The following is a 23,078-nucleotide window of genomic DNA, read 5'->3' as shown; positions in this document are numbered from 1 at the left end:
ATAACAATCAAGACCATAAGTGGATAGTGTTAATGGTATGATTTAAGTTTTTCTAATGCTGTGGATGTCAAGTGTGTTCTCTTGTGCCGAATTGGATCGAGCTATAGAGAGTTCCAGAGAGATCATGTCCGTTAGTGAAATGATCCATTGTGAGACCTCGAGTTTGTGGGGAGGTTTCCATCTTAGGACGAGCAGTTTCTTTGCAGCTGTCAGCCCTATGAGCAGTAAAGTCTTTTATGTGGCATTGTCACCCCGATCGCTGAATCATCATTCAACATTAAAACATTAGGCAAGAGGGGAATACGGGTTGTCTCTCTTTCTTTCTTTCTTTCTTTCTTTCTTTCTTTCTTTCTTTCTTTCTTTCTTTCTTTTGTAGGATTCCAAATGATCTTCTAGGACGGGATTTTTACTGACAACCCATACGCGACCCATTGTTATGGGAAGCTCTGTTCTATGTTACAGTTTTTTGTCAGCGATAAGACAGTCTCTCCTTATCTAAATTTGTGCTCATAATCTGAGGTAACTGGCAGGTCAGTTGGGCAATTAACAAGAACTGTAAACGTACTACGAACTACGAATATATAATAACATGCTGTAAATGTTTAATCGTGTTTCAACTTGAAAGGGGGCTGGGCAGCTATGCTGCAGTTAGTTCTTGTATCTCTGATTCTTCTAACAAGGACATGTGCTTTCCCAAATACATCAAAATAAATGTAACTTGGCACACAGGCCCAGTCCTGTGCCAAGCTTTCTCAACTGTCATTGTGGCTCAATAGTCCTAATGGTGGCACTACAACAACCGTCTAAGTAAGTTTATAACTTTGAAAATTCACAACAAATCTGTTGTATGTAGCCTACTACTAATTAAATCCCTACTCTCACTACAACAACCGTCTAAGTAAATTTATAACTTTGAAAATTCATAACAAATCTGTTGTATGTAGCCTACTACTAATTCAATCCCTACTCTCACATCTGTTCAGACTGGGTATACACTATACAGCATCTTCAGAGAGTCTGATATTTGAGATGCATAAGAATATACAATCTCTAAAACGTATATAAGTACACACAACGGGAATAAAACCATTTTGACCCAAAGTTGTCCTGGTTGGCTGGGGTGGGTATTAGCGTTTCAGTCTTATTTGTGCTTGTGCATGGCCACATCGAAAAGGATGCTTTACTGGCACTGCTTTAATGTTTTTTTTAGACCCAGACAGTTCTGCTGATCCACCCTCATGTACTTATGTACACATACATAGATACATGTTATGTATGTACTATTGTACTGTACATAGGATGCGTATAATATATCTATATCTATAAAGGCTATGCTTGTGACATCATCATACCCGGACGTTATGTGGGAATGCCTACTGAGTGGCAAAAAACTACTTTCTGACCTTAACGGCCCATACATCCAAACAGATGTATGGGCATTTTGTGTATTAAATGACGTTAAACTCACCAACATTGCAGCTGTACGGAAAGCTTGAATTATCCTCTTTCTATCTGCAAAGTTTTTATTAATGAATATCCACCGTAGACATGTCATGATATACTTTCTGTCAAGAAATTCTCTGCAGGTGATTGTCAGAGTTTGGAAGCGCTCGTTTTCAATAACGCAACGTCCTGCTGCCTTCTGCATTATGTGACATTCAGAAACAGGTGGTAGGCTACACAGGACCGTGGAGTGATTTCCAACAAACTCCAGTGCTCCATGCTGTCCCGGTGTAAAAGTGACATACACACATGCATACACATACAGCAGATAAGAAAATAAAAGGTCTATGAAGTAAACAAGTGTACACTGTACAGCAGGGGTTCTCAAACTTTTTGGCCGGGGACCCCTGGAAATGCTTTGGCAATGTCTCGGGACCCCCGCCCCGCCCCCTCCCAACCCCAAATATAAATGGACTGCTTCAATAACCATAATAATAGAGACAATACACCATAAATAAATACTGAAACCATATAATCATTATGGAAGGTGTATGCATGTACTATGTGTACTATGTAAACTCTTCATTTCCATTTTCCAGCCATTCAGTTGCAAAAAAAAAAGAAAAGAAAAGAAAAAACTTTTTTATTAATTTTTTTAATAATTTGGGGAACCCCCAAAATAATTTGGCGACCCCCCCGAGGGGTCGCGACCCAGGGGTTGAGAACCCCTGCTGTACAGTACAAAAACGTAGGAGGAGAAAAGGAATAGTGTGTATCTCAGTGTTTTACACCTGTGCTCTATTTAACAATGTTACAGGAACTAAAGACATGAACCCATTCTCTTACCTTGAAAGGTCACGTATAGGACATACTTCAAATGATTGGCAATTATAAGTGAGATTGTACAATACACCATGGCCTTACTATCAACCTCATAAATGTCTGGCATCTGATTACTGTAGCCTATATATTCATCATGTCTTGCGTGTGGTTAAACTTTTCACCCCAGTCTTATCTTGTTTTACTACCTGTGTCCTCTGTAAGAACGATCGCTCCTGAGTGTTGTTACCGACTGAGACCAGACGCACTCATCAACACCACAGCAAATATTCTAAAGACAAAATGGAACCAGTCAATAGTTCCAGTTCAAAGACAAAATGGTATACCGGTCAATAGTCCTAGTTCAAAGACAAAAGGGAATCAGACAGTCAATAGTCCTAGTTCAGGCCTGGGCCATGGCTCAGTGGTCCAGGCACCGTGGCTGGTAATCCAGTCTGGCAGTGTTCCGCAAGTTCGAGTCCCGATCCCGACGGCCTTTACTGCATGTCTTCTCCCCCATCTCTCTCCCCATTTCCTGCCAGCTATACTGTCTGTCCCTCCATAAAATATATAAAATAAAGGCGAAAGCCACACAAAAAAAAACTAGTTCAGTGGTTCTCAGACTTTTTATTCCAAGGTCCCCCATACTGTACATCTTAGTGTTACAGTCATATAATGGTCAATTTGGAACACCGTCAAGGAACCCTGAGGGTCCCTGTACCCCACTTTGAGAATGACTGTCCCTTACATGCATGCAGCGGTAAAGGCAAGACAAAAACCCATTTTTTGATACATGTCTCTGGTGAAATTCTGTAAATCCAAATATTACGGTACTGTCACTAAATAGACATACAAGTTTCGGTAGCAAAATAGATATATGGGGCTTGCTACCATTCTATTTTAAAACATCACCAACAACAATTACCAGAAACACAATAAATACTGTCTGCTTGACAAATGCTGTCTGCTTGACCCATTAAATATGATAATTTTCCAGCACTTTATGGTGGATATATCATCATTCATTCAATCAATCATCTGTAGATATGCCCATCTTCATAAGCTTCAATTTGATCAAAAGATTACCTTTCTATCTTGAGAATTACTCTTTCTGTGGCCAACATTCTGCACTATAGGCCTACCTCAAATCGGATATTTTTTTTATTTAGAGTCACTATATAGCCTTCCAGAGGCCTAGAACGTAACAATAGCTTCACATGTTCTGCAACTACTGATATCTGAAGTTGGAAACATGGATAGTGAATACTACAGCTGGAACACACATGCTTTTTAATCATATTCAAAATATATTATTTTAAGTTGAATATGCACAAATAGCTTGTTTCAGTATAGGCTACATATCAATAGTCAACCAAATCAATGTGCACCCAAATTTAACAAGTGAAGTGACCAAGTAAAAAAAAACAGTAAATACAGACAAATTGAGATACAACAGAAAAAGTCAATTCTTATATGACAAGGGGGCATCAAGTCCTTGTTCTTTCTTTCTTTCTTTCTTTCTTTCTTTCTTTCTTTCTTCATCATTTTGTATACAAAGAAAAACATACTTAATACAATACAAAAGAATTACCACATTTTCCACCTTAACAACTTTATATCATTAGGTTTAATCATCACCATATTCATCTTCCTGACTTCCTCCTCATCCTCTTCATCATAATCATCAATATTTGTATGAATTTCTTCTAGGTCACCCTGGAGATGACCATATAGTTATACCTTCAGAGTTTCAGATGAAATATTCGATGGATATTTGTCAAGCAGACTATACTATACTAGTATTCTGGTGATGTATTCTGGTGATGTTGTGGGTGATATTTTAAAACATTATATGGTAGCAAGCCCCAGAAATCTATTTTGCTACTCCTACGTGTCAGGAACCTCCATGACAAATGTTAAACTTGTAGCTTAGCCTATGTCTATTTCTATACTTGCAGTACCTTCATATTTGGATTTACATAATTTCGCCAGAGACATGTACCAAATTCTTTTTTTTGAGGCCCCTGAACCAAACAGCCCTGAGTTGGGGGTGTTCCCTATACTTTTGAGATGGCCCAAAGTATATGCTAACAGGAAATAATAGTGAGAAAAGGTAACAGAAAACATTATGAGGGCTGGGCCTGCATGGTTCCCGGACTAATGCACTATATGTACGGTGCATTACGTTCATCATATCATCGTGTGTGGTTAAACTTTTCACCCCAGTCATGTTGTCATCTTGTCACGGTCACAGCCTTTAATTGCCTGTCTGTATTATGTTCATGTTCTAGTTTTCATAGTTCTATCATGTTCATATCTTCCCCAGATGTAGGCTATCTCATGTGTAATCAGCCCTCATGTATATTGGTCTTGTTGCCAGTCAGTCCTTGACGGTCGGACTTGTTTGCGACTGTACTACATGTTTATCTGTATTACAATACCCAATCAAGGGTTTTGAACACTACCTGCCTTCCTGTCCTGTGTATGTGTTCTCACCACACCAGAAAGTGACAGGTCCCTACTTCTACTACATTAAATTGTAGTAGAACAACAATTAAACAATTAAATATGTTATTTACCTGCAAACTAATGTACTTGTCTGATTAAGCTCTTTCTTGAAATTATCCAATTCTCTCAATTTGAAGCAAGATGCCTTCTCCATCACCAGTGATGGAAGAAGTTGTCTACTTTTTTACTTATATAAAAGTAGAAATACTCCAGTATAAAAAAATACCCTGTAACACAAGTAAAAGGCCTGTATTCAAAGTTTTACGTACTTGAGTAAAACTACAAAAGTATTTAACATCCAAATATAGGCCTATTTAAAGAAGTAAAGATAAACATTCTTTCACAATATCCAACGTAGGCCTGTAGTTGCCTTTGGGATGTAATGTAGTGGAAGAATAAATTAGATTTAAAAAAAAAATGGAAATACAAGTGATTGATTGTATTAACAGTTTGCAAAAAAAGGTCACACATGAAATGAAATGAAATCTATATTTACCCAGGGTATCTGGGCTAAGCTCAAGAACTTGTTTCCAGCCAGGCCCTGCTCATAGAACACATTTCATCGTAGTGGTTGATGCCTTGTTCAAGGTGGTGGTAATTTTAACGTGTCGGACGGCTGGTTCGAACTGGGAACCTTCCGGTATCTAGACCGCGCCGCTATCCGTTCGGCCACCTCTGCCACTGACAGTTTAATACAAATACAAAGACTAGGATCGAACCCAATAAAGCATTAAGGCTTGTTTCCAATGGGGTTCTGTGTACTTGAGTAAATGTACAGTTACTTCGTTAAAGTTTCCACCTGTTAACTTAACATGCAGCCGGTCTGAGCTAATGCGCATATTATGAATGCGCATACATGAGCTGCTGTAGTTGAACTGCCTAATGCCGAGCGGCAGGGGGCGCCGTCGCCCCCTATGAATAAGCAGAAAATGTGTTTTGCTGACACGCACTTGAGGAAGAGAGCACAGCACACACACAAAGTTAGTTATCTATCTGACTGCACGGCCCTCTTCCATGTCCATGATGTGCCTTTATGAACATTATCATAGCAAGTACCAACACATGTTTTAATTAGTTGTTGCAGCAATTATTATAGCTCTTTAGTGTTGTTTTTCTGCGTCAATCTATCTCCTCCCCGCACTGACTGAGCGAGGGGCGGATTCATTCATCATTCAGCAGCATCTCTGCAGGCAGGCAGCCTCCGCCTCTCTCTCTCTCTCTCTGAGGAGACTGGAGGACCGCAGATAGAGGCAGTCAGAGGGGCGATGGCTGCGGATGGAGGAGGATGCGGGGAGACGGTGGAGCAGTACCGGGCCGAAGTGGAGCGGCTCACCCAGGAACTAGCGGAGGCGAACCGGGAGAAGATCCGCGCGGCGGAATGCGGTCTGGTCGTCCTGGAGGAGAACCAGTCCCTGAAGCAGCAGTACGCAGACCTGGAGTGCGAGCAGGACACTCTGAGGAGGGAGTTGGAACAGTTACAAGAGGTCGGTGGTTCGTACAGAATTACAGACAGAAGGCAGTTGTTTTCGACCACCTTTTACCATTAAACCTTTACCTGGCAATGTCATATAATGTTCTAATCTGCACAGCTGTGCGATTGTTTGCGTGATGTTGTGGGGGTAACTTAGCCCTGAAACATGACTGGACAGACTGTCATTCATAATCATGACAGCTCGTGAAGTACGAGCGTCAAGTGCACCTTGGGGTAACTGTACTGTGAGCGCTTCAAAGACGCACTGACAAGGCTGTGTTCAGTTTGTCATGATTGATGTCCATCTATATGTGTCAGAGACAGATACAGCTGTTGTTTTGTGTCTCTGGAAGGGCTGATATGGACACAAATACAATATTGATATTGTTATGATAATAATTATCATCATATTTCAAATTGATGATATTATTGTCAAAATTCTATATTAATATTGAATTATTATGATTATATATATTTTCTTGTAATGTTTTCCAAAATAGCGAAAATAGCTCATCTGCAAACGCACACCATGCCAATTGACAGTTTTTAAAAAGTAGGCCTAATATGCATGACATGATATGATATCCAAAATCCCAATCGATCTAGTCTCATATCACGGTATCATGATATCTTATGGATAATTAATTATTGCCTCTGCCTCTGAAACCTCATTATGTCCAAAACTGTGACTTTTCAGGATTCCAATATTTTTTTAAATCAAAAATAGATCGACAAGCTCGAAATGTGTCGCTTCGCACCACGCTTCAAGCTTGCAGATCTGCTACTTTTGACACCTTTGTGTGACACTGACACTGTAGTATGATCAAGTATGGCATTAAGTTGTGAAAAAAACACAAAAGTTAAAATATGGAGAATGGAGATAAGAGGTTTCTGCCCAACAGCGACAATATGCACTCTGTTGAATGTTCGTGCGGGTCAAATAATGCAGCACAACAGCAACCAACGGCACAGTGTCCACTCCACACTGTCAAGTTTAGCTTATTACTGTATTCTTTCTTTCATTGATTTGAAGTCATATTCGCCCAGCCCTACTCTAGAGGTTTCCAGAGCTGTGTGTTGTGTTGTGGTGTGTTGTTGGCTGAGTTGCATATTGATTCAGCTAGACCATATGTTCTCCAGTAACCTGTGAAGTGAATGGACAGCTTAATCGGACACTTCGCCCCTTTTGCAAAAGGGGATCTTATTTTAATGATGTTTGGGAGACAAGAAACACTTTCCTGGGGAATTGTAGTCCAGTGTCCATGACATCATGGACTCTTTGAAATACTAAAATAACTAAAACGTAAAAACACATATTATCCCCAGGAAAGTGTTTCTTGTCTCCCAAACATCTTTAAAATAAGATCTGGTTGCAAAAGGGGTGAAGTGTCCCTTTAAGGACAACTTAAGTTTTTTTTTCAACCAAGGTTCATGTTTTAGATTATTATTAGAGAAAGTAAAAGATGGAGAAGATTTGCTGTTTTCTTTTGTTTTTACGATTTTAGTTATTTTTGACAGGGGGCTGGGGCATTCGAACAAGTGGCTAAATATGTATTTTATTACTAATACAATTTCACAGCGATTTCTTTATTATTATTATTTACTATAGTCCTCAAATTACATCTGCCCAAAAGATCACGGAATCTATTGAATGTGCCTACGAGTCTACGACACACAGTATGGCAGCCTCCTAGTAGTCAGTTGTTCGTTCAGAGTTCAGACACACGGAAAACAACTACTGTGGCCAGATGTAACACGCACACACATGCGCGCGCACACACACACACTCTCACACACACACACACACACACACACACACACACACACACACACACACACACACATACAGTACTCACGTTTGACCACTGGCTTTTGATTTAAGAAAAGATTAAGCAATTGAATGATCAAGTGTGTGTGTGTGTGTGTGTGTGTGTGTGTGTGTGTGTGTGTGTGTGTGTGTGTGTGTGTGTGTGTGTGTGTGTGTGTGTGTGTGTGGTTATGGAGGCATTATGAAATTGTTCAGATTTAAACAGTGTCAGGTGCCAGTAGAGACTTGAAGAACGAGATGATTGTCGTCGTTACTAATCAGATGCACTGGGTGTCCATCCCAGCTGACTACCAGTCCGGTCACTAGAACTTAATCATAAATTAGCCATTACTGTACTGTACTGTACTGTACTGTACTGTACTGTACTGTACTGTACTGTACTGTACTGTACTGTACTGCAGGGGTTCTCAACCAGTGGGTCGCGACCCCTCGGGGGGGGTCACCAAATTATTTTGGGGGGTCCCCAAATAATTTTCAAAAAAGAAAAGAAATTTGCAACTGAATGGCTGGAAAATGGAAATTAAGAGTTTACATAGTACGTGGTGCATGCATAAACTTTCCTTAATGATTATATCTGGTTTCAGTATTCATTTATGATATATTTTCTCCATTATTAAGGTTATTTTTGCAGTCAGTTTGTATTGGTGGTGGGGAGGGGGGGCGGGGCGGGGGTCGCGAGACATGGCCAAAGCATTTCCGGGGGTCCCCAGCCAAAAACGTTGAGAACCCCTGCTGTACTGTACTGTACTGTACACAGTTGTTGAGTCGATATATAGGTACCATTGAGAATGTATACTGGACATATTAAAAAATCACGACAGCATGACGTTTGGCCTGTTGCTGTCGTAATCTGAAGCCACTTTGCATTATGCATGCATGCCTGCACCTCTGCCCCCCTGTGACTCCCAGCATCCTTCCATTCCTCTGCTTAAATGCTCCAGCATTTCGCTGATTCAGATATGTTCTGCGCTGTGCAGCAAAGCGTTCTATTATGTGGTGGGGGGAAAAAGACAAAGTAATGACCTAATGTATAAGTAATGACCTAGTATTTGGCATCAGAGCTATCTGATATCTGGTACTTACAGTATGGATTATTTGCTGAGACACAGAGAGTGTGTCTGAGAGAGAGAATATAAAAACAAAAAAGAGACAAGGACACAGAGAGATAGAGGTGTAGGTAGAACGCTAATGGATGCATGATAGCTCCTGAACAGGGCTGTGAATATTTAATATTCAAAGAAGTCAGCTGTATGTTTTCCCCTTGAAATGATGAGCTGGTTAAATTTAAAGCTAATCTAGATTCCAATCCACATCTCCTGAATGTCACATGGGTGTCACTAGATAGCCAGCCTGTGGGGTGTTTTTAACCACTCAAAACAAGGGGTCTGTACCTGGTCCACTCCCCTCTTTACATCAAATCTCTTCACCGATAATATAATGTAATCTATGCTCATGTGTTGCAACACAGGGCATATGATCAGTTGTGGAAAAAGTAGTCACATTTCTTACATAAGTAATCAAAATTGACTTGAGTAAAAGTTCAAAATGTACTTACAGTACCAAAAGTACTCAATATGCAGAATGTCCCATTTCACAAGTTCAAAATGTCTAAAGAAATCATTCGAAAATAGCTGATCTACAAGCTCAAGCGTCGCATTGTGAGATTGTACATCTGCCATTTTCAAATGGCCGATATATAGGTCTGAAGTGGTTAGTGTGTTTTGTAATAATAGTGTAGTGGAGTAAAAGTACAATATCTTCCTCTGAGATTTAGAGGGGTAGAAGTAAAAGTATTGAAAATTGTGAATACTAAAGAAAGTAAAAAAAAACTGAAAACTAAAAAAAAACTCAAAATTGTACTTGAGTGTACTTTACACCACTGCATGTCCAAAATAGACATGCCAGGTTAATAATAATAAGGGTTAGGATGTGTGAGTCATTGCTAGAGTGAAGGCTCTGCAGGCTAATCTTTCTCAATATGGCTCTTGCCTCTCACTCTATACTTGAATAGAATATCTACTCAACCAACCTGCATTAAATCAAGTCTGGAACATTTGTTATATGAACTCTCTTTTCTATAGATGCATCTGTAGATTTCTCTACATGTTGAATGATATTTAGAGAAGGTTTGCTCAGAGCATCTGCTTGAAGATCTCCCTCGGCCAAAGGGGCACTCCCCTTTAGGCTAGTCAAGTGGATAAGATGTTCGACTTTAGTGTCCCGTCCTGCGCAGTGAGGACTCGGAGACCAGGGGTTGAATCCTGGGTGTTACAAAGGCAGAGCAAGAATGACCTTCTGCCCCTCCAAAATGTATATGTGCACCAAGACCTGAAGCACAGTGACCTTGATGCACCATCCACACTGCCCCAGCTGATTTCACTGTTTCCCCCTCTGGCTCTTTTCTTGGTGGTTTTTAAGTGTCTTTTTGCTGATATTCTGAATTTCGCTCCCCATCTTCAAATGTTCAGTGACTAGATTAGTCCGGGGCTGAGCGTGTATGACATTTTGACTTGTAATACCAATACATTATTTTGTGAAATAAACATGTTTTAATTTGATTGCCTTCCTGCCCTGGCATTGTGCCCTCAAATAATGTGCAACAGAACACCAACAGCCAAGTGGCCTTACCCCTAAAATCATGAAATTCCAGGCCTAATAGTACACTTATCTTGATGAAAAACATGGGATATTGGAGAAATCCTCCCTCTGTGTGTGTCATGTGCTCATTCCCATTCGCTTTGTGTTGTGATGTTTGCCCACCTGGCTCTCTGTCTGCCTAGGACATGGATGAGAGAGTTTTTTCAGTATCTGCAGTTATCCCGATGATATGTGTTTTTTACCACTTGCAACCTGGTGTCAGTATTTTGGACATGTTATTACAGGGGAAATGTAAAAAAGAAAATAGCTGATCTACAAGCTTGTGACACGATGTAAGCTTGTAGATCATGTTTAATCAAATCAAAACTTTTCAAATATTCTAAGACTTCTGTGACGACTTCCGGTTGGATGGCTGCTTAGACTGAGAGCTCCTAGGCACCACTACTCATTTATATGTTATATAAGCTCTTTTTATAGCCTGTGGGTCTCCTAAGGGCACTGATAATATTGCTGAAAGATATAACCCACAATGTCTACACGAAAGAAGGCCAAAAATGCTGAAATCGCCGAACAAACAACTGAGAAAGAGCCCGGCACGCATGGCGGCGGCGTCCCCGAGGACAAAAATATGGCTGAAGATATTGCAAGCATACACCAACTCCTGAGACGGATGGACATCGACCAGAAGAAAACCCTAACAGAAATTAAAACATCTACTTCATCTATCGAGGCAAAACTGGCTGGCATCGTAGAACGCCTAGACGACGCTGAAGCACGGATTTCTTGCCTTGAAGATGCGGCTCTCAAGGCCTCTGAGGCCACGAAAGCCGACCCCCCGGTCACAGCGTCTCAAATGGAGGAGGTGTATAAACGATTAGATTTCTTTGAATCAAGGGGGAGAAGATATAATTTGCGTTTCCGAGGATTCCCGGAACGAAGTGAGAATGGGAATGCTGCCGAGTTCCTGGAGAAAGTACTACCTGCACTCCTGGGAATTACATTTCAAAGAAGCACCTTCGTGGATAATGCGCATCGGATTCCACCAGTGCAACAAGAGGGGAAACCTGCAAGATTTATCATTGCAAAATTCATGTCCCTCCGAGATGTTGCCCTGATTAAAGCCGCAGCGAGAGACAAGGAAATGACTTGGGAGGGCCATCAAATCGAGATCTTTCCTGATCGCACCAAGGCGATGGAGATGAAGCGTCAGGAATTTAAAGATTGCAAGGTGGCTCTCCATAGCAAAGAATTATCCTTTTCTATTGTACATCCCGGGATCCTAAAAATCCGCCTGAGCGAGGGTAATGAACGGCGCTTCACTGATCCGAAACGAGCACTGGACTTTATCAACGAACTGTGAGTCTCCCCATATTGATTCTTGAAAAATGATGACGCTCTTGCGGAGACGTGGTTGAACTATAGCCTATACATGAGGGGAGTGAGAGGATTACTACAGCAGGCGGCAGGGTGCTGAGTGCTGACAGCCCCCCCCCCTCCTCTCCGCTTCATCATTATTAGTATTTCGCAGTTGGACTGATAATAAAGGGGCCCGTCTTAATTTTGCATTTTCCCATTCTTTCTGTAATTACCACAAACTTATAGTTCTTATCGCCATTACCTAATTTAAGAACTGGTAATAATCAAGGCTATTAAGGCCCCTGATGATGATTTATTATTTAGACTAACGTGGACAAAGTCCGGGCGAATGCCGATTTAGTTTAGTCTATTAAGTTAAATTGCCGCAATGCTTGCTCAATAGCCAGCCGCGGGTTGTATTGATATTTGACATGTTCGCCCCTCTTAGGCTATCCTGTTTTTGTTTGTTTTCCGCTTGTTTTCGTTCCATCGGACTATGTTTAAAAGCAAGTTTTTGCGTTGCCTTATTTTTCTTCTCCCAGTGGGTTGTTTGGATGCCGCTATTCTCTCCCTCTCTCTCTGTGGCTGTGTCTGTGTCTGTATGCGTGTCAGTGTGGGTTGTTGTGTGTATGGACGTGCGCGCGTGTGGCTGGCCCTGCGTGCGAGAGAGGTGCCGTGCCGCTGCCATAGCGTTGCCTTCCCCTCCTCGTTAATTATTTTGTTTTTTCTTCTTTAGGTAGGCCTAGTATTAATCATAGTAGCCTACATAAGGCTGAGCCGGTGTGCATTATAGCCTACAAAGGGGAATGAATACTGACGTAAACCGCTGCTTTCTTCCCCTCTCTTCTTTCTTTTCACTTTATCACATAAAGGACATGATTCCAATGATCGCCCCATGCATTGATTAAGTTGCAGCTATATATATGTTGTCTAAATGGACAAATGGGGATCATCACGGCATCTGATTTGTAGGCCTACATCATTATTGTGTGTGTGTGTGTGTGTGTGTGTGTGCGTGTGTGTGGCGGGGGGAGGGCAGGGGATATGCTGGTAGAGATACAGTGAGGAACTGCGGTATTATTATTATTATTATTTATTTTTTCTCTCCCTGATACCAATCTTTTTTCTCCTATTAATTGTATTATGTATTCTTATGCTGGACTGATAGGGGGTATTTTTTATTCATTATTATTTTTATTACATGCCAACTTTATCAATCAATGTGAATACTCTGCTGCTGCCTCTAAAAGACATTGGTTGTGATAATGACGGTAATAATGATGATAATTACTGTTGTTGTTATTGTTATTATTATTATTTATTTATTTTCTGGTAAATTAGGGACGTAACGATTTCTAATCATTTTTCTGGTAAATTAGGGACGTAACGATTTCTAATGGTCGTTTCCGATGCCTCTCTCGACGGACTGACAACTCCCTGGGTAGGCTAACAGGATATCGCTCCATTTAACAAGCATCAGGCTGATCCCAATGTATAACCTAAGGGAGAGGGGGGGGGGGGAAAGTACAGAGAATAATAATAATTACTAATAGGATTGATTTACTCATTTTCCCTATTTTCCCTCTTTTTCTTCTCTCTCCACAAATTGTTAAAACACCAATAACCCATTAAAAAAGTAGTGGAAAATACATTAACTCATGCTACGAATCGTGTCCTTGGTGCTGAGGCAATTTAGTTTAGTATATTGGCAGTCCTTCAGAGAGTGGTATCGGAAATAAAATAAAGCAGAGCGGAGAATAGGTAAAGGTATGGGATAGGGTGGGGGGGACGAGCGTTACTATATGCCAGCGGGTGACCAAGCAGGCTATACATATATATATATATATTTTTTTTATTACATTGAGTATGTGGTGCCGTTATTAGTTATTAGTCAAGCGGCCTTGAAAAGGGAGCGTTTCACAGACGCATTTGTTTTGTGTTAGTGCCTATCACTAAGGCACACTGGGTGGAGCACTTTGGCTCCAAGGTTTGGTTTGTATTGTTGTTTTTGTTTTTGATATGTTTTTTCCTTTTGTTTCTTCACCTCCCCTCCCCAACTCTGAGGCTGTGTGGTATTTTGGTTTCAAGCTAACGGATGAGCGGGCAGGATCGTAGGGGGGGGCTAAGCCTATGTAGCTGGAATACGAAAGGGATGGGTCAATTGGTAAAAAGGAAGAAAATATTGAATACTTTAAAAGCAAGGAAATATGACATCGTTTTCCTCCAAGAAACACATTTATTAGAATCAGATAATAAGAGATTACGGAGGGACTGGGTGGGTCAGGTTTTTTATTCCGTTGGTTCAAGTAATAGTAGAGGTGTTGCGATCTTGGTGCATAAACATCTTCAGTTTAAGAGCAATAAAGTGTTTACCGATGATCAGGGAAGAATGATTATTATTGAAGCCGAAATTCAAGGCCACCATTTGATATTGGCCAACGTATACGCCCCTAATCTAGACGACCCTGCCTTCTTTGGAATGTTGGAATTTAGAATGGGAGAGATGGATAACGGGCATAATTATCCTATTATATTAGGTGGAGACTTTAATCAGGTTTTTGATAAGGACAAGGACCGTAGCAATGCCATAAGTTACAAAAGCCGTAGAGCCGTCGAAATATTAAACAATATTTGTAAAGACTTAGGCCTAGTGGACGTATGGAGATTATTGAAGCCTACTAGTAGGGACTATACATTTTACTCCCCCTGTCATCGGATTTACACTAGAATAGATTACTTCCTGATATCTCATTCCCTCCTACCATCTATTGTCTCATGTGACATAGGGCCTATTATAGTATCAGACCATGCAGAAGTGACTCTTCTCCTCTTGCCATTTGGCAGCATTGGTAAAGTAAAATCACTAAGATGGCGACTAAACTCAAGTCTACTACAGGATAGCAACTTTAGACTATTATTACAAGAACAGATTAATTTATTCAGGGAAACCAATATACCCACAGCCCCATCTCCATCAACAGCATGGGAAACAATAAAGGCTTTTCTCAGGGGTTTTATAATTCAATATGCTTCCCATAAAAAGAGAGAGAGAGCGTCAGAGATTCTTAACCTTGAAAAGAAAGTGAAGATAGCTGAGAACAACTTTAAAGCCTGTATGTCGGAAGACAATCTACGCAAACTCTCTAAACTTAAATACGAATATAATACTCTGCTGTCACAGAAGGTCGAATTTTCATTGTTCAGGGCTCGTCAGCAATTCTTTGAGGAGGGCGATAAGGCTGGGCGCATGTTGGCTAATTATATTAAACAGCAAGAGGCCCATAGCGCTATTCCTGCAGTACAAGATCATCAGGGGACATTACACACAAGTACTACTGAAATCAACACCACCTTTAGAGAATTCTATGAGAATCTTTATAAATCAGAATCAGAGGTAGAGCAGATAGAAATAAATGTATTTCTTTCCAAATTAAATCTTCCAACTCTGTCGACGGAACAGAAACAAAAACTTGATACTCCAATAACAGTTAAAGAGATTGTAGAAATCATACAGACACTACCCGTAGGCAAGGCCCCCGGCCCTGATGGCTTTACAGCTGAATTTTTCAAACATTTTGCAGATGAACTTGCTCCAATGATGCTTGACATGTACAACGACTCGCTGGAAAGAGGCATGCTTCCGCCGACACTCTCCCAAGCTATAATCACCCTTATTTTGAAAAAAGATAAAGACCCCACAGACTGTCGTAACTATCGACCCATTTCTCTGACTAATTATGATAGTCGGATTTTCTCAAAAATCCTTGCTAATAGACTAAATAAAGCTGTCCCCTTCTTGGTTCATCCCGATCAAGTGGGGTTTGTGCGTAATCGCTACTCTACAGACAATATACGACGTCTAATTGACTTAATGTGGTTTGTCAGGGAAGAGGCGGAGCCTGTTGCAGCCCTGTCATTAGATGCCGAAAAGGCGTTTGACAGGGTCGAGTGGGGGTATTTATTTACAGTCCTAAAGCACTTTGGAATTGGAGAACCCTTTCTTAAATTGCTTCGCTTGATATATAGAGAACCTACAGCAGCTGTAACAACCAATGGGTTAATTTCTTCATATTTCAAGCTGGGTAGAGGGGTTCGCCAAGGAGACCCTGCCTCTCCTGCCCTCTTTGCGCTCGCCCTAGAACCACTGGCAGCAGCCATTCGCCTGGACCCGAATTTTCCTGGCATACAAGTGGGCCCAATATCACATAAGGTAATGCTATATGCAGATGACATTTTGACTATGGTAAGCAAACCAGAAACCTCTGTCCCCACACTGTTGTCTATTATTAATTCATTCTCTAGACTCTCAGGCTACAAAATAAATTGGTCTAAATGTGAAGCGTTGCCCCTCACAGCATACTGCCCCAGAACCCTGTTCCAATCAGGAAACTTTAGATGGCCAACGCAGGGTCTAGGCTATCTTGGAGTTGTATTCCCATCTAATCTGTCAGATCTCATAAAGGTTAACATAGAACCCCTATTTGAAAAATTTAAGCTTGACATAGAACGATGGGCACCTCTTCGTCTCTCTTTGTGGGCAAAAGCGAATGTGCTAAAAATGACTGTAGCTCCCAAATGTAACTATATTTTACAATCATTGCCCGTTGAGGTTCCCATGAAGTACTTCCACAAGTACAACCAGTTGTGTAACCTTTTTCTGTGGGAGGGGAAACGACCTAGGATCTGTCTCAAGAAACTTCAGAACAGGGTGGATCAAGGTGGTTTAGGGATACCGAATCTACTTTTGTACCACTATGCCTTTTGCCTGCGGCATTTGGCACAGTGGTCACTTCCCCCCGAACGTGCCCCCCCGTGGTTTGACGTGGAAGGATATCAGTGCTCTGCTCTCCCCTTGAAGGCCTATGCCTCGGCCTCCCTACCTTCAAGTGTACAGTCTCACCCAGTGTTGACATGTCTGAAGGGGGTCTGGAACAAGGCTGCTAAAATTCTTAACTTTGATCCATTATTAAATAAGACTTCTAGCATATGGTTTAATTCTCGTATACATATTGGCAGATCCTCCATCTATTGGAAGGAATGGGTGGAAAAGGGAGTGGCGGTGCTTGGTGACCTCTACAGAGACCAGGAACTCAAATCATTTAATGACCTACAGGCAGAATTTAACCTAAATAGACAACAATACTGGCATTATGTCCAACTTCAAAGCCTGTTGAGAAAAATGTCTAGAAGCTCCTTGGTCCCTCAGAATGGGAAGACTCCCTCTTCTATTATCACTAGCTACGGTAGGGGTCATGAAGCATCGCTCTACTACTCGATGTTGCTGGAGAAAGTTAGTACTACTAGTGCTCTGAAAATGGTATGGGAAAAAGACATGCAAACTACTTTTACAGAAAAAGAATGGGTCAACATACTAGGCAATTCAAAGCACATGTCACGCAATATTCGCACTAGGCTAATTCAGTTTAAAATCTTTAATAGAATGTATTGGACCCCTTCTAAATTACATAGAGCAAAGCTCAAAAATGATCCAGGATGCTGGAAGTGCCCGAACGAAGGTACGTTGACCCATGTCTTATGGAAGTGCCCCAGGGTACAAGATTTTTGGATACAAATACATGATCTTATTGAGAGAATCATTGGTCAAGATATCCCTCTCGATATCCGCTTATTTATACTAGGAGATCCTTCTATTCTTAAAGATATAACTCCTTCCACACACGTGGAATGGATCCAAACAGCCATAATGCTGGGCAGGAGGCTGCTAGTCCAATTATGGAAATCAGCCCACGTACCATCAATTACAGAATGGCATAACTTACTAAACAGTACAGCGTCATATGAAAGAGTATCATTCTCTATGAAAAATAGGATAGATCAGTTCCACCAGAAGTGGGACAGATTCCTTCTGTATGATAGCACTACGTAATGACAGACTACTGGCTGCCCCCCCTACAGTAGATCCTTGCCTGCTCACATATATGTCTATCGAGAAGAACACAGCCTCCCCTCCCCTTCCTTCCCCCCTAGTTGTCTTTTTATTTTATTTTTTGTAATGTGACTGTCGATTTGTGTCAAATGTTTTTTTTAATTTTATTTTGTCTTCTGGTATTGTGGGTGCTGTGTTTGTGTCTGAAAAAGAAAATCCAATAAAATACTAATCACAAAAAAAAAAACTTTTCAAATTGATTTGAAAATGACAATTTTGTCATTTTCAAAACATCAGTCAAAACATTGGTAATTGGTGGTCTGTAGGGCTTTCCAAAATCTGGATTGTCATCAAACACCAAAATGTGGCATCAGTCTGGCTGTAGCTATACTACTACTAGCTAGAGGTGAAATAAATGAGCTCTCTGGAGGATGGTGCTAGAGGTTAAATGAGCAGTCTGGGGGGTTGTCTGCTGTTTTTCCACAGCTCTCAATAACTCACAGTCTTGAGAAGCAGATGAAATCGAACGTGGCACCTGTCACTACAACATCAGCACTCCCCCATGCCCTGTTGATGAGCCTCCACACAGTAAATTAATGACAGAAATGTGATTGAACCTTTTGGGTGATATTTTGATTATGGTGGATCATAACCCAAATGTTGTGAAATCCTTATTTAGCTTGTCCTGGATAGTGTAAAAATGCATCCAATGGAATTGAGTGAAAATGAACAGGATTTGTATTTTGCTGTGTGTAGGAATCACAAACCAAACCATGTTCATCCTTGTGTGACTTGTATGACAATGGAAATGTGTTAGTCAAAGGTGTGTGTGTGTGTGTGTGTGTGTGTGTGTGTGTGTGTGTGTGTGTGTGTGCGTGTGTGTGTGCGTGCGTGCGTGCGTGCGTGCGTGCGTGCGTGCGTGCGTGCGTGCGTGCGTGCGTGCGTGCGTGCGTGCGTATGCACGGTTAGTGTCCATTACTTGGTGGGTCAGGTTTGTTAGTGCTATCTCCTCCAGACAGAGTGTTCTCACATGGAGGGAAAGAGGTACACAGAGTTGGGGCGGCTTACATAAAGTTCTACAAGTTGGCTGATAATGGTTTGTATAGTCAACAAGGCTTATGACAGACAGTATATTTTGTACACATAAATGGTATAGAAGTTGTCCTGAAGAGGAAGGTAAAAGCAAGCACTCGGTTGAGTATTTCCACGTCATAATGTCACGGGTGCACGGTTCTGGAACATACAGTCTTATAGAAAATAATACCAGCACTCACATAGTCTCCTGGAAGCGTGAGTGCTGGTATTATTTTCTATAAGATAGAAGTTGTCCTGAACAGACATCTATGTCTATGCACACACATACATGTTTAATGCTTTTGGACATCACTGTCTGCAACATGGTGTGAAATACATTATTGGCTTTTAAGTAAGACTCTCACTTCCAGTCATGTTGTTGGATCTGAGTAGTTGCTCATTGGATATTTAAGATATCTGACTAGGATGTTGGGCTATTATGACACATGATATGTAGCGGTGTGACTCTGCATTTGCTCTGTGAATCTTACTGCTATTATGGATAATAACAACAGCATTAGTTAATATTAATTGTGATTAATGATAGACTTAGGAACAGGCAGGTCACTGACAGAACAGTTGTAGGAACAGGCAGGTCACTGACAGAACAGCTGTAGGAACAGGCAGGTCACTGACAGAACAGCTGTAGGAACAGGCAGGTCACTGACAGAACAGCTGTAGGAACAGGCAGGTCACTGACAGAACAGCTGTAGGAACAGGCAGGTCACTGACAGAACAGTTGTAGGAACAGGAAAATCACTGACAGTTGTCAAGGTCTTAAATTGAGAAATTTGTCAAACGTGATCCACATCAAAAACGTAATACTAATCTATAAAGTATCTTGTTAAATTGAATGTGATGGTCATTTAGAGATGAGGTGATATCTGTTCTCTGACACAAACGAGAGAAAGGTAAACAGGTATCGCATCACTGCATAGCTCCTGTCTTCCTACTGGGAGGAAGTCTAATGCTCAATTTATTATTTATTTGATCGCACAATCAGTGTATCTTGCCAACAAGAAGTCATCTTGAAGCTAGCTAGCATCATGATGCAACGCGTCGTTAACTTGAGCTTGTAAATTGATGGAGAAAGAGCTATACTAAAACGCTATTGTGCAACAATGAGCAATGTATATATAAAGTTTATATATAAACACTAGTATTTTTGAAAACCACCAAACATACTATTTAAATGACATTTAGGGTATTCTTCTGTTTGTTATTATTATGTCTATAATAACAATAGAACATTATTCTACAGGGACTGGTCCGTTGTGAACCTGAGGGATAGCACACAATACTGAGGCGGAGAGAGGTGATTGATGATGATGCTAGGGCTTTTCTCTCTGAGATTCTGCAGTGTTTCACAGTGATACAGTACAGCGTACAGTACTGTACTGTATCAGTCCAGTAATAACATAAATCACATACAAGTGCTTGGTCATCAGGGTTCTGGGGTGGGATGGTGACTACGGTATTCACATCCTCTCCTCTTCATATGGTGCCCACTTCAAACAAAGTGATTATTTCTCATAGAGTACAAAACAGCATATACAGTATATGCATTTATTTTGTCTATCATCTAAATAGATTTGCTTTAATTTTATGCATATAATGTATCTACTTTTTCTTCGATATAAAATTAAGCAAATTAAAAAATATTATTCATAAAACAAAAAATATATATACAAGCTGAATTAGGAAAGTGTTTTATAAGTACTGCAGTGATCTAATGACTTGTAAAATGGTAAATGGCGCTTTTATATATCGCTTTTATCCAAAGCGCTTTATATATGATGTGCATTACATTCACCCATTCACACACCAATGCCAGAGGAAACAGTTTAAAGGTGTAGTTGTAGTGAAATTAATAATACGTTTTTCACACTTTTAGACCATATCCGTGGTCATCATATGGGCATACCTAACAATGGATGCCAAAAAAATGGGCAAATTCTCATTTTTGTGTGTTTTACTTTTTATATCAAAAGTCCATAAAAATATATTTTGTATTACTTCCTGAAAACGAAAACGTGCTGCGTGATAACGTGTCGAGGCCCACATCGATAAAAGCCAATAAAAATGAAGCTCACCCGTTTAATTCCCCATATGTGCGCATCCATGCAGCACAGCTGCTATTGATTACAGAAATCCTCCGTTTTTATTCCCATTCAAGATAACATCCAGACAGTGTATTTCTCAGTTTCAACTTAATCATCACGCTAAAATATGTATCTGAAAACATTATAGGGTAGAAATAAGCCACATAACAGTAAACTGGTACATCTGGCCATCTATCTGATTTGTAAACAAACACACACCATGCTGCTGCGTATAGCATAGCAACCGCCCCTAGCTACCGTCCCATCGCCTGAAGGGATGCGACGCTCTGATTGGTTCAGAAACTTCAGACCGGTGTTTCAACTTGAAACCGTTTGAAACTTCAAAATAAAATGTCCACCATTTCCGTTGCACTGCACCTTTAAAGCACCAACCTGGGATTCAGAGCCTTGCTCAAGGACACTTCAAAACTAACTCTGGGCTTGGGGGGGGGGGGGGGGGGGGGGGGGGGATCGAACTGGGAACCTCCCATTCGGCTGTTCTACCGCCCACTCTACCGCTGAGCCCCACTGCAGCCTTGTGGGAGATAACGAGTGAAGTAGGCCACATGAACCCCATCCTGACAAGTACCATGTGGCTCTGTTCTCCTTTTCCACTGGTTCTCATCCATGGGGACCAGAGCAGTAAGATGTGCCAGGAGAGAAGAAGAATGAATGACACGACTATACAGAGTACATGAAAAGGGCTGAGCACTCAAAAAAGTGAATAAACAGGCGGATATAAAATCAAGGTATTTTTTATCCTACTATAAATGCGCCACGTCTCTGCGTGTATGTGTGTGTGTGTAATGCACGTAACTCGAGAACCGTTTCACCCACTGACTTCACATTCGACACACGCGTTCCACACCCCCACAGGGAGTGCAGTGCCCGGTATCGAGTCGGTCGGACCCACGGTTCTCCAGAACCACCACAAAAGGCTCTGGTCAGGCTCTGCCAGTGGGCCTAATGAGGCCAACTCTGTGCAATTTCCAGCCTCTGCCTCAGCCAATTGAGGCTCAACCACTGGCTGACAGTTAAAACAGGTGCTATGACAACGTTAATATCATTAGGTTCCCAAGTTGCATCGTTCCCAAGTAGGCCGGTGGCCGACTGCGACAGGCACATACAGGTCTAGTAAAGTTAAAACGCCAACATGTTTCGACTCACATTAGGCAAGAAATTTTGAAAAACGTTCCAAAATGGTAAAAAATAAAGGGGAAAATAGCCAATCTATAAGCTGGCAACATGGCACACCAATTTGTCGCTATATTTGTCATATGACCAACAAGTCTATAAGGCTTAGGTTAACTTTTGTTTATTTTATTATTATTTTAACTTAACTTTTGTGTGGATCTCAATCCACTGGTGAGCTTGAACACGCCCCTTGCTGTCGGGGACAACAGCACTGTGTTGAATGTCCAGAGTCCAGACATGCTCATAAATATATCCATCTTCTTGACTACCAAAAGCCCCCCCCCCCCCCCACACTCACACACACAGTACTCCCTCCTGTCCTCTTGAATCCATTACCTTGAGGGGAGAGGGTGGAAAGAGACATAATTATTGTCTGTTTCCATCCCCCGGACTCCTCCTGCACAGTCTCTCCCCGGAGACGTAGAGACGTGAGGGGAAATAATATGCTCTATTCTGCATTGTGAAACAGTCTACCACTGAGCACACATCTATGTTGTACTGGACAAAGCAATATCACTATTATTTTAAACCTTTGCCTCGATTATGATTATGAACAATATATATGTTTTAAAATAGTGAAAAATGCAGATCCATGTGCTGCATTGCAAGCTTGTATTGGCAATTTTTGTATGCCCCCATTGTACAATGAAGTGTACAGGGTTCTGTGGTTACTCGGACTAATCCATTTATTATCGATATTGTTGATAAGAAATCTATTGTAAAATCTATTGATTATAAGAAAGCTATTGTACAGATTGTTCTTCTCATATACTTATTTATATTATGCTTGTACATTTT

General features: G+C 41.0%; 1 protein-coding gene across 1 annotated transcript in view; it reads left to right on the top strand.

Annotated features, from left to right (window-relative positions):
- Window positions 1-6,035: 6,035 nt before the first annotated feature.
- The window catches only part of bicd1a (bicaudal D homolog 1a), a gene marked incomplete at both ends in the record, with an annotated part of 75,086 nt that continues 58,043 nt past the window's right edge, over window positions 6,036-23,078 (top strand). Inside the window, one exon of the mRNA XM_079502196.1 lies at window positions 6,036-6,254. Coding sequence (XP_079358322.1) covers window positions 6,036-6,254 — 219 coding nt within the window. The remainder of the gene's footprint in view (window positions 6,255-23,078) is intronic.

The sequence above is a fragment of the Electrona antarctica genome, assembly GCF_951216825.1.
Source record: "Electrona antarctica genome assembly, chromosome: 5".
Taxonomy (NCBI): domain Eukaryota; kingdom Metazoa; phylum Chordata; class Actinopteri; order Myctophiformes; family Myctophidae; genus Electrona; species Electrona antarctica.
Note: the sequence above shows the minus strand (reverse complement) of the source record. Positions and strands in the feature narration are given on the sequence as shown.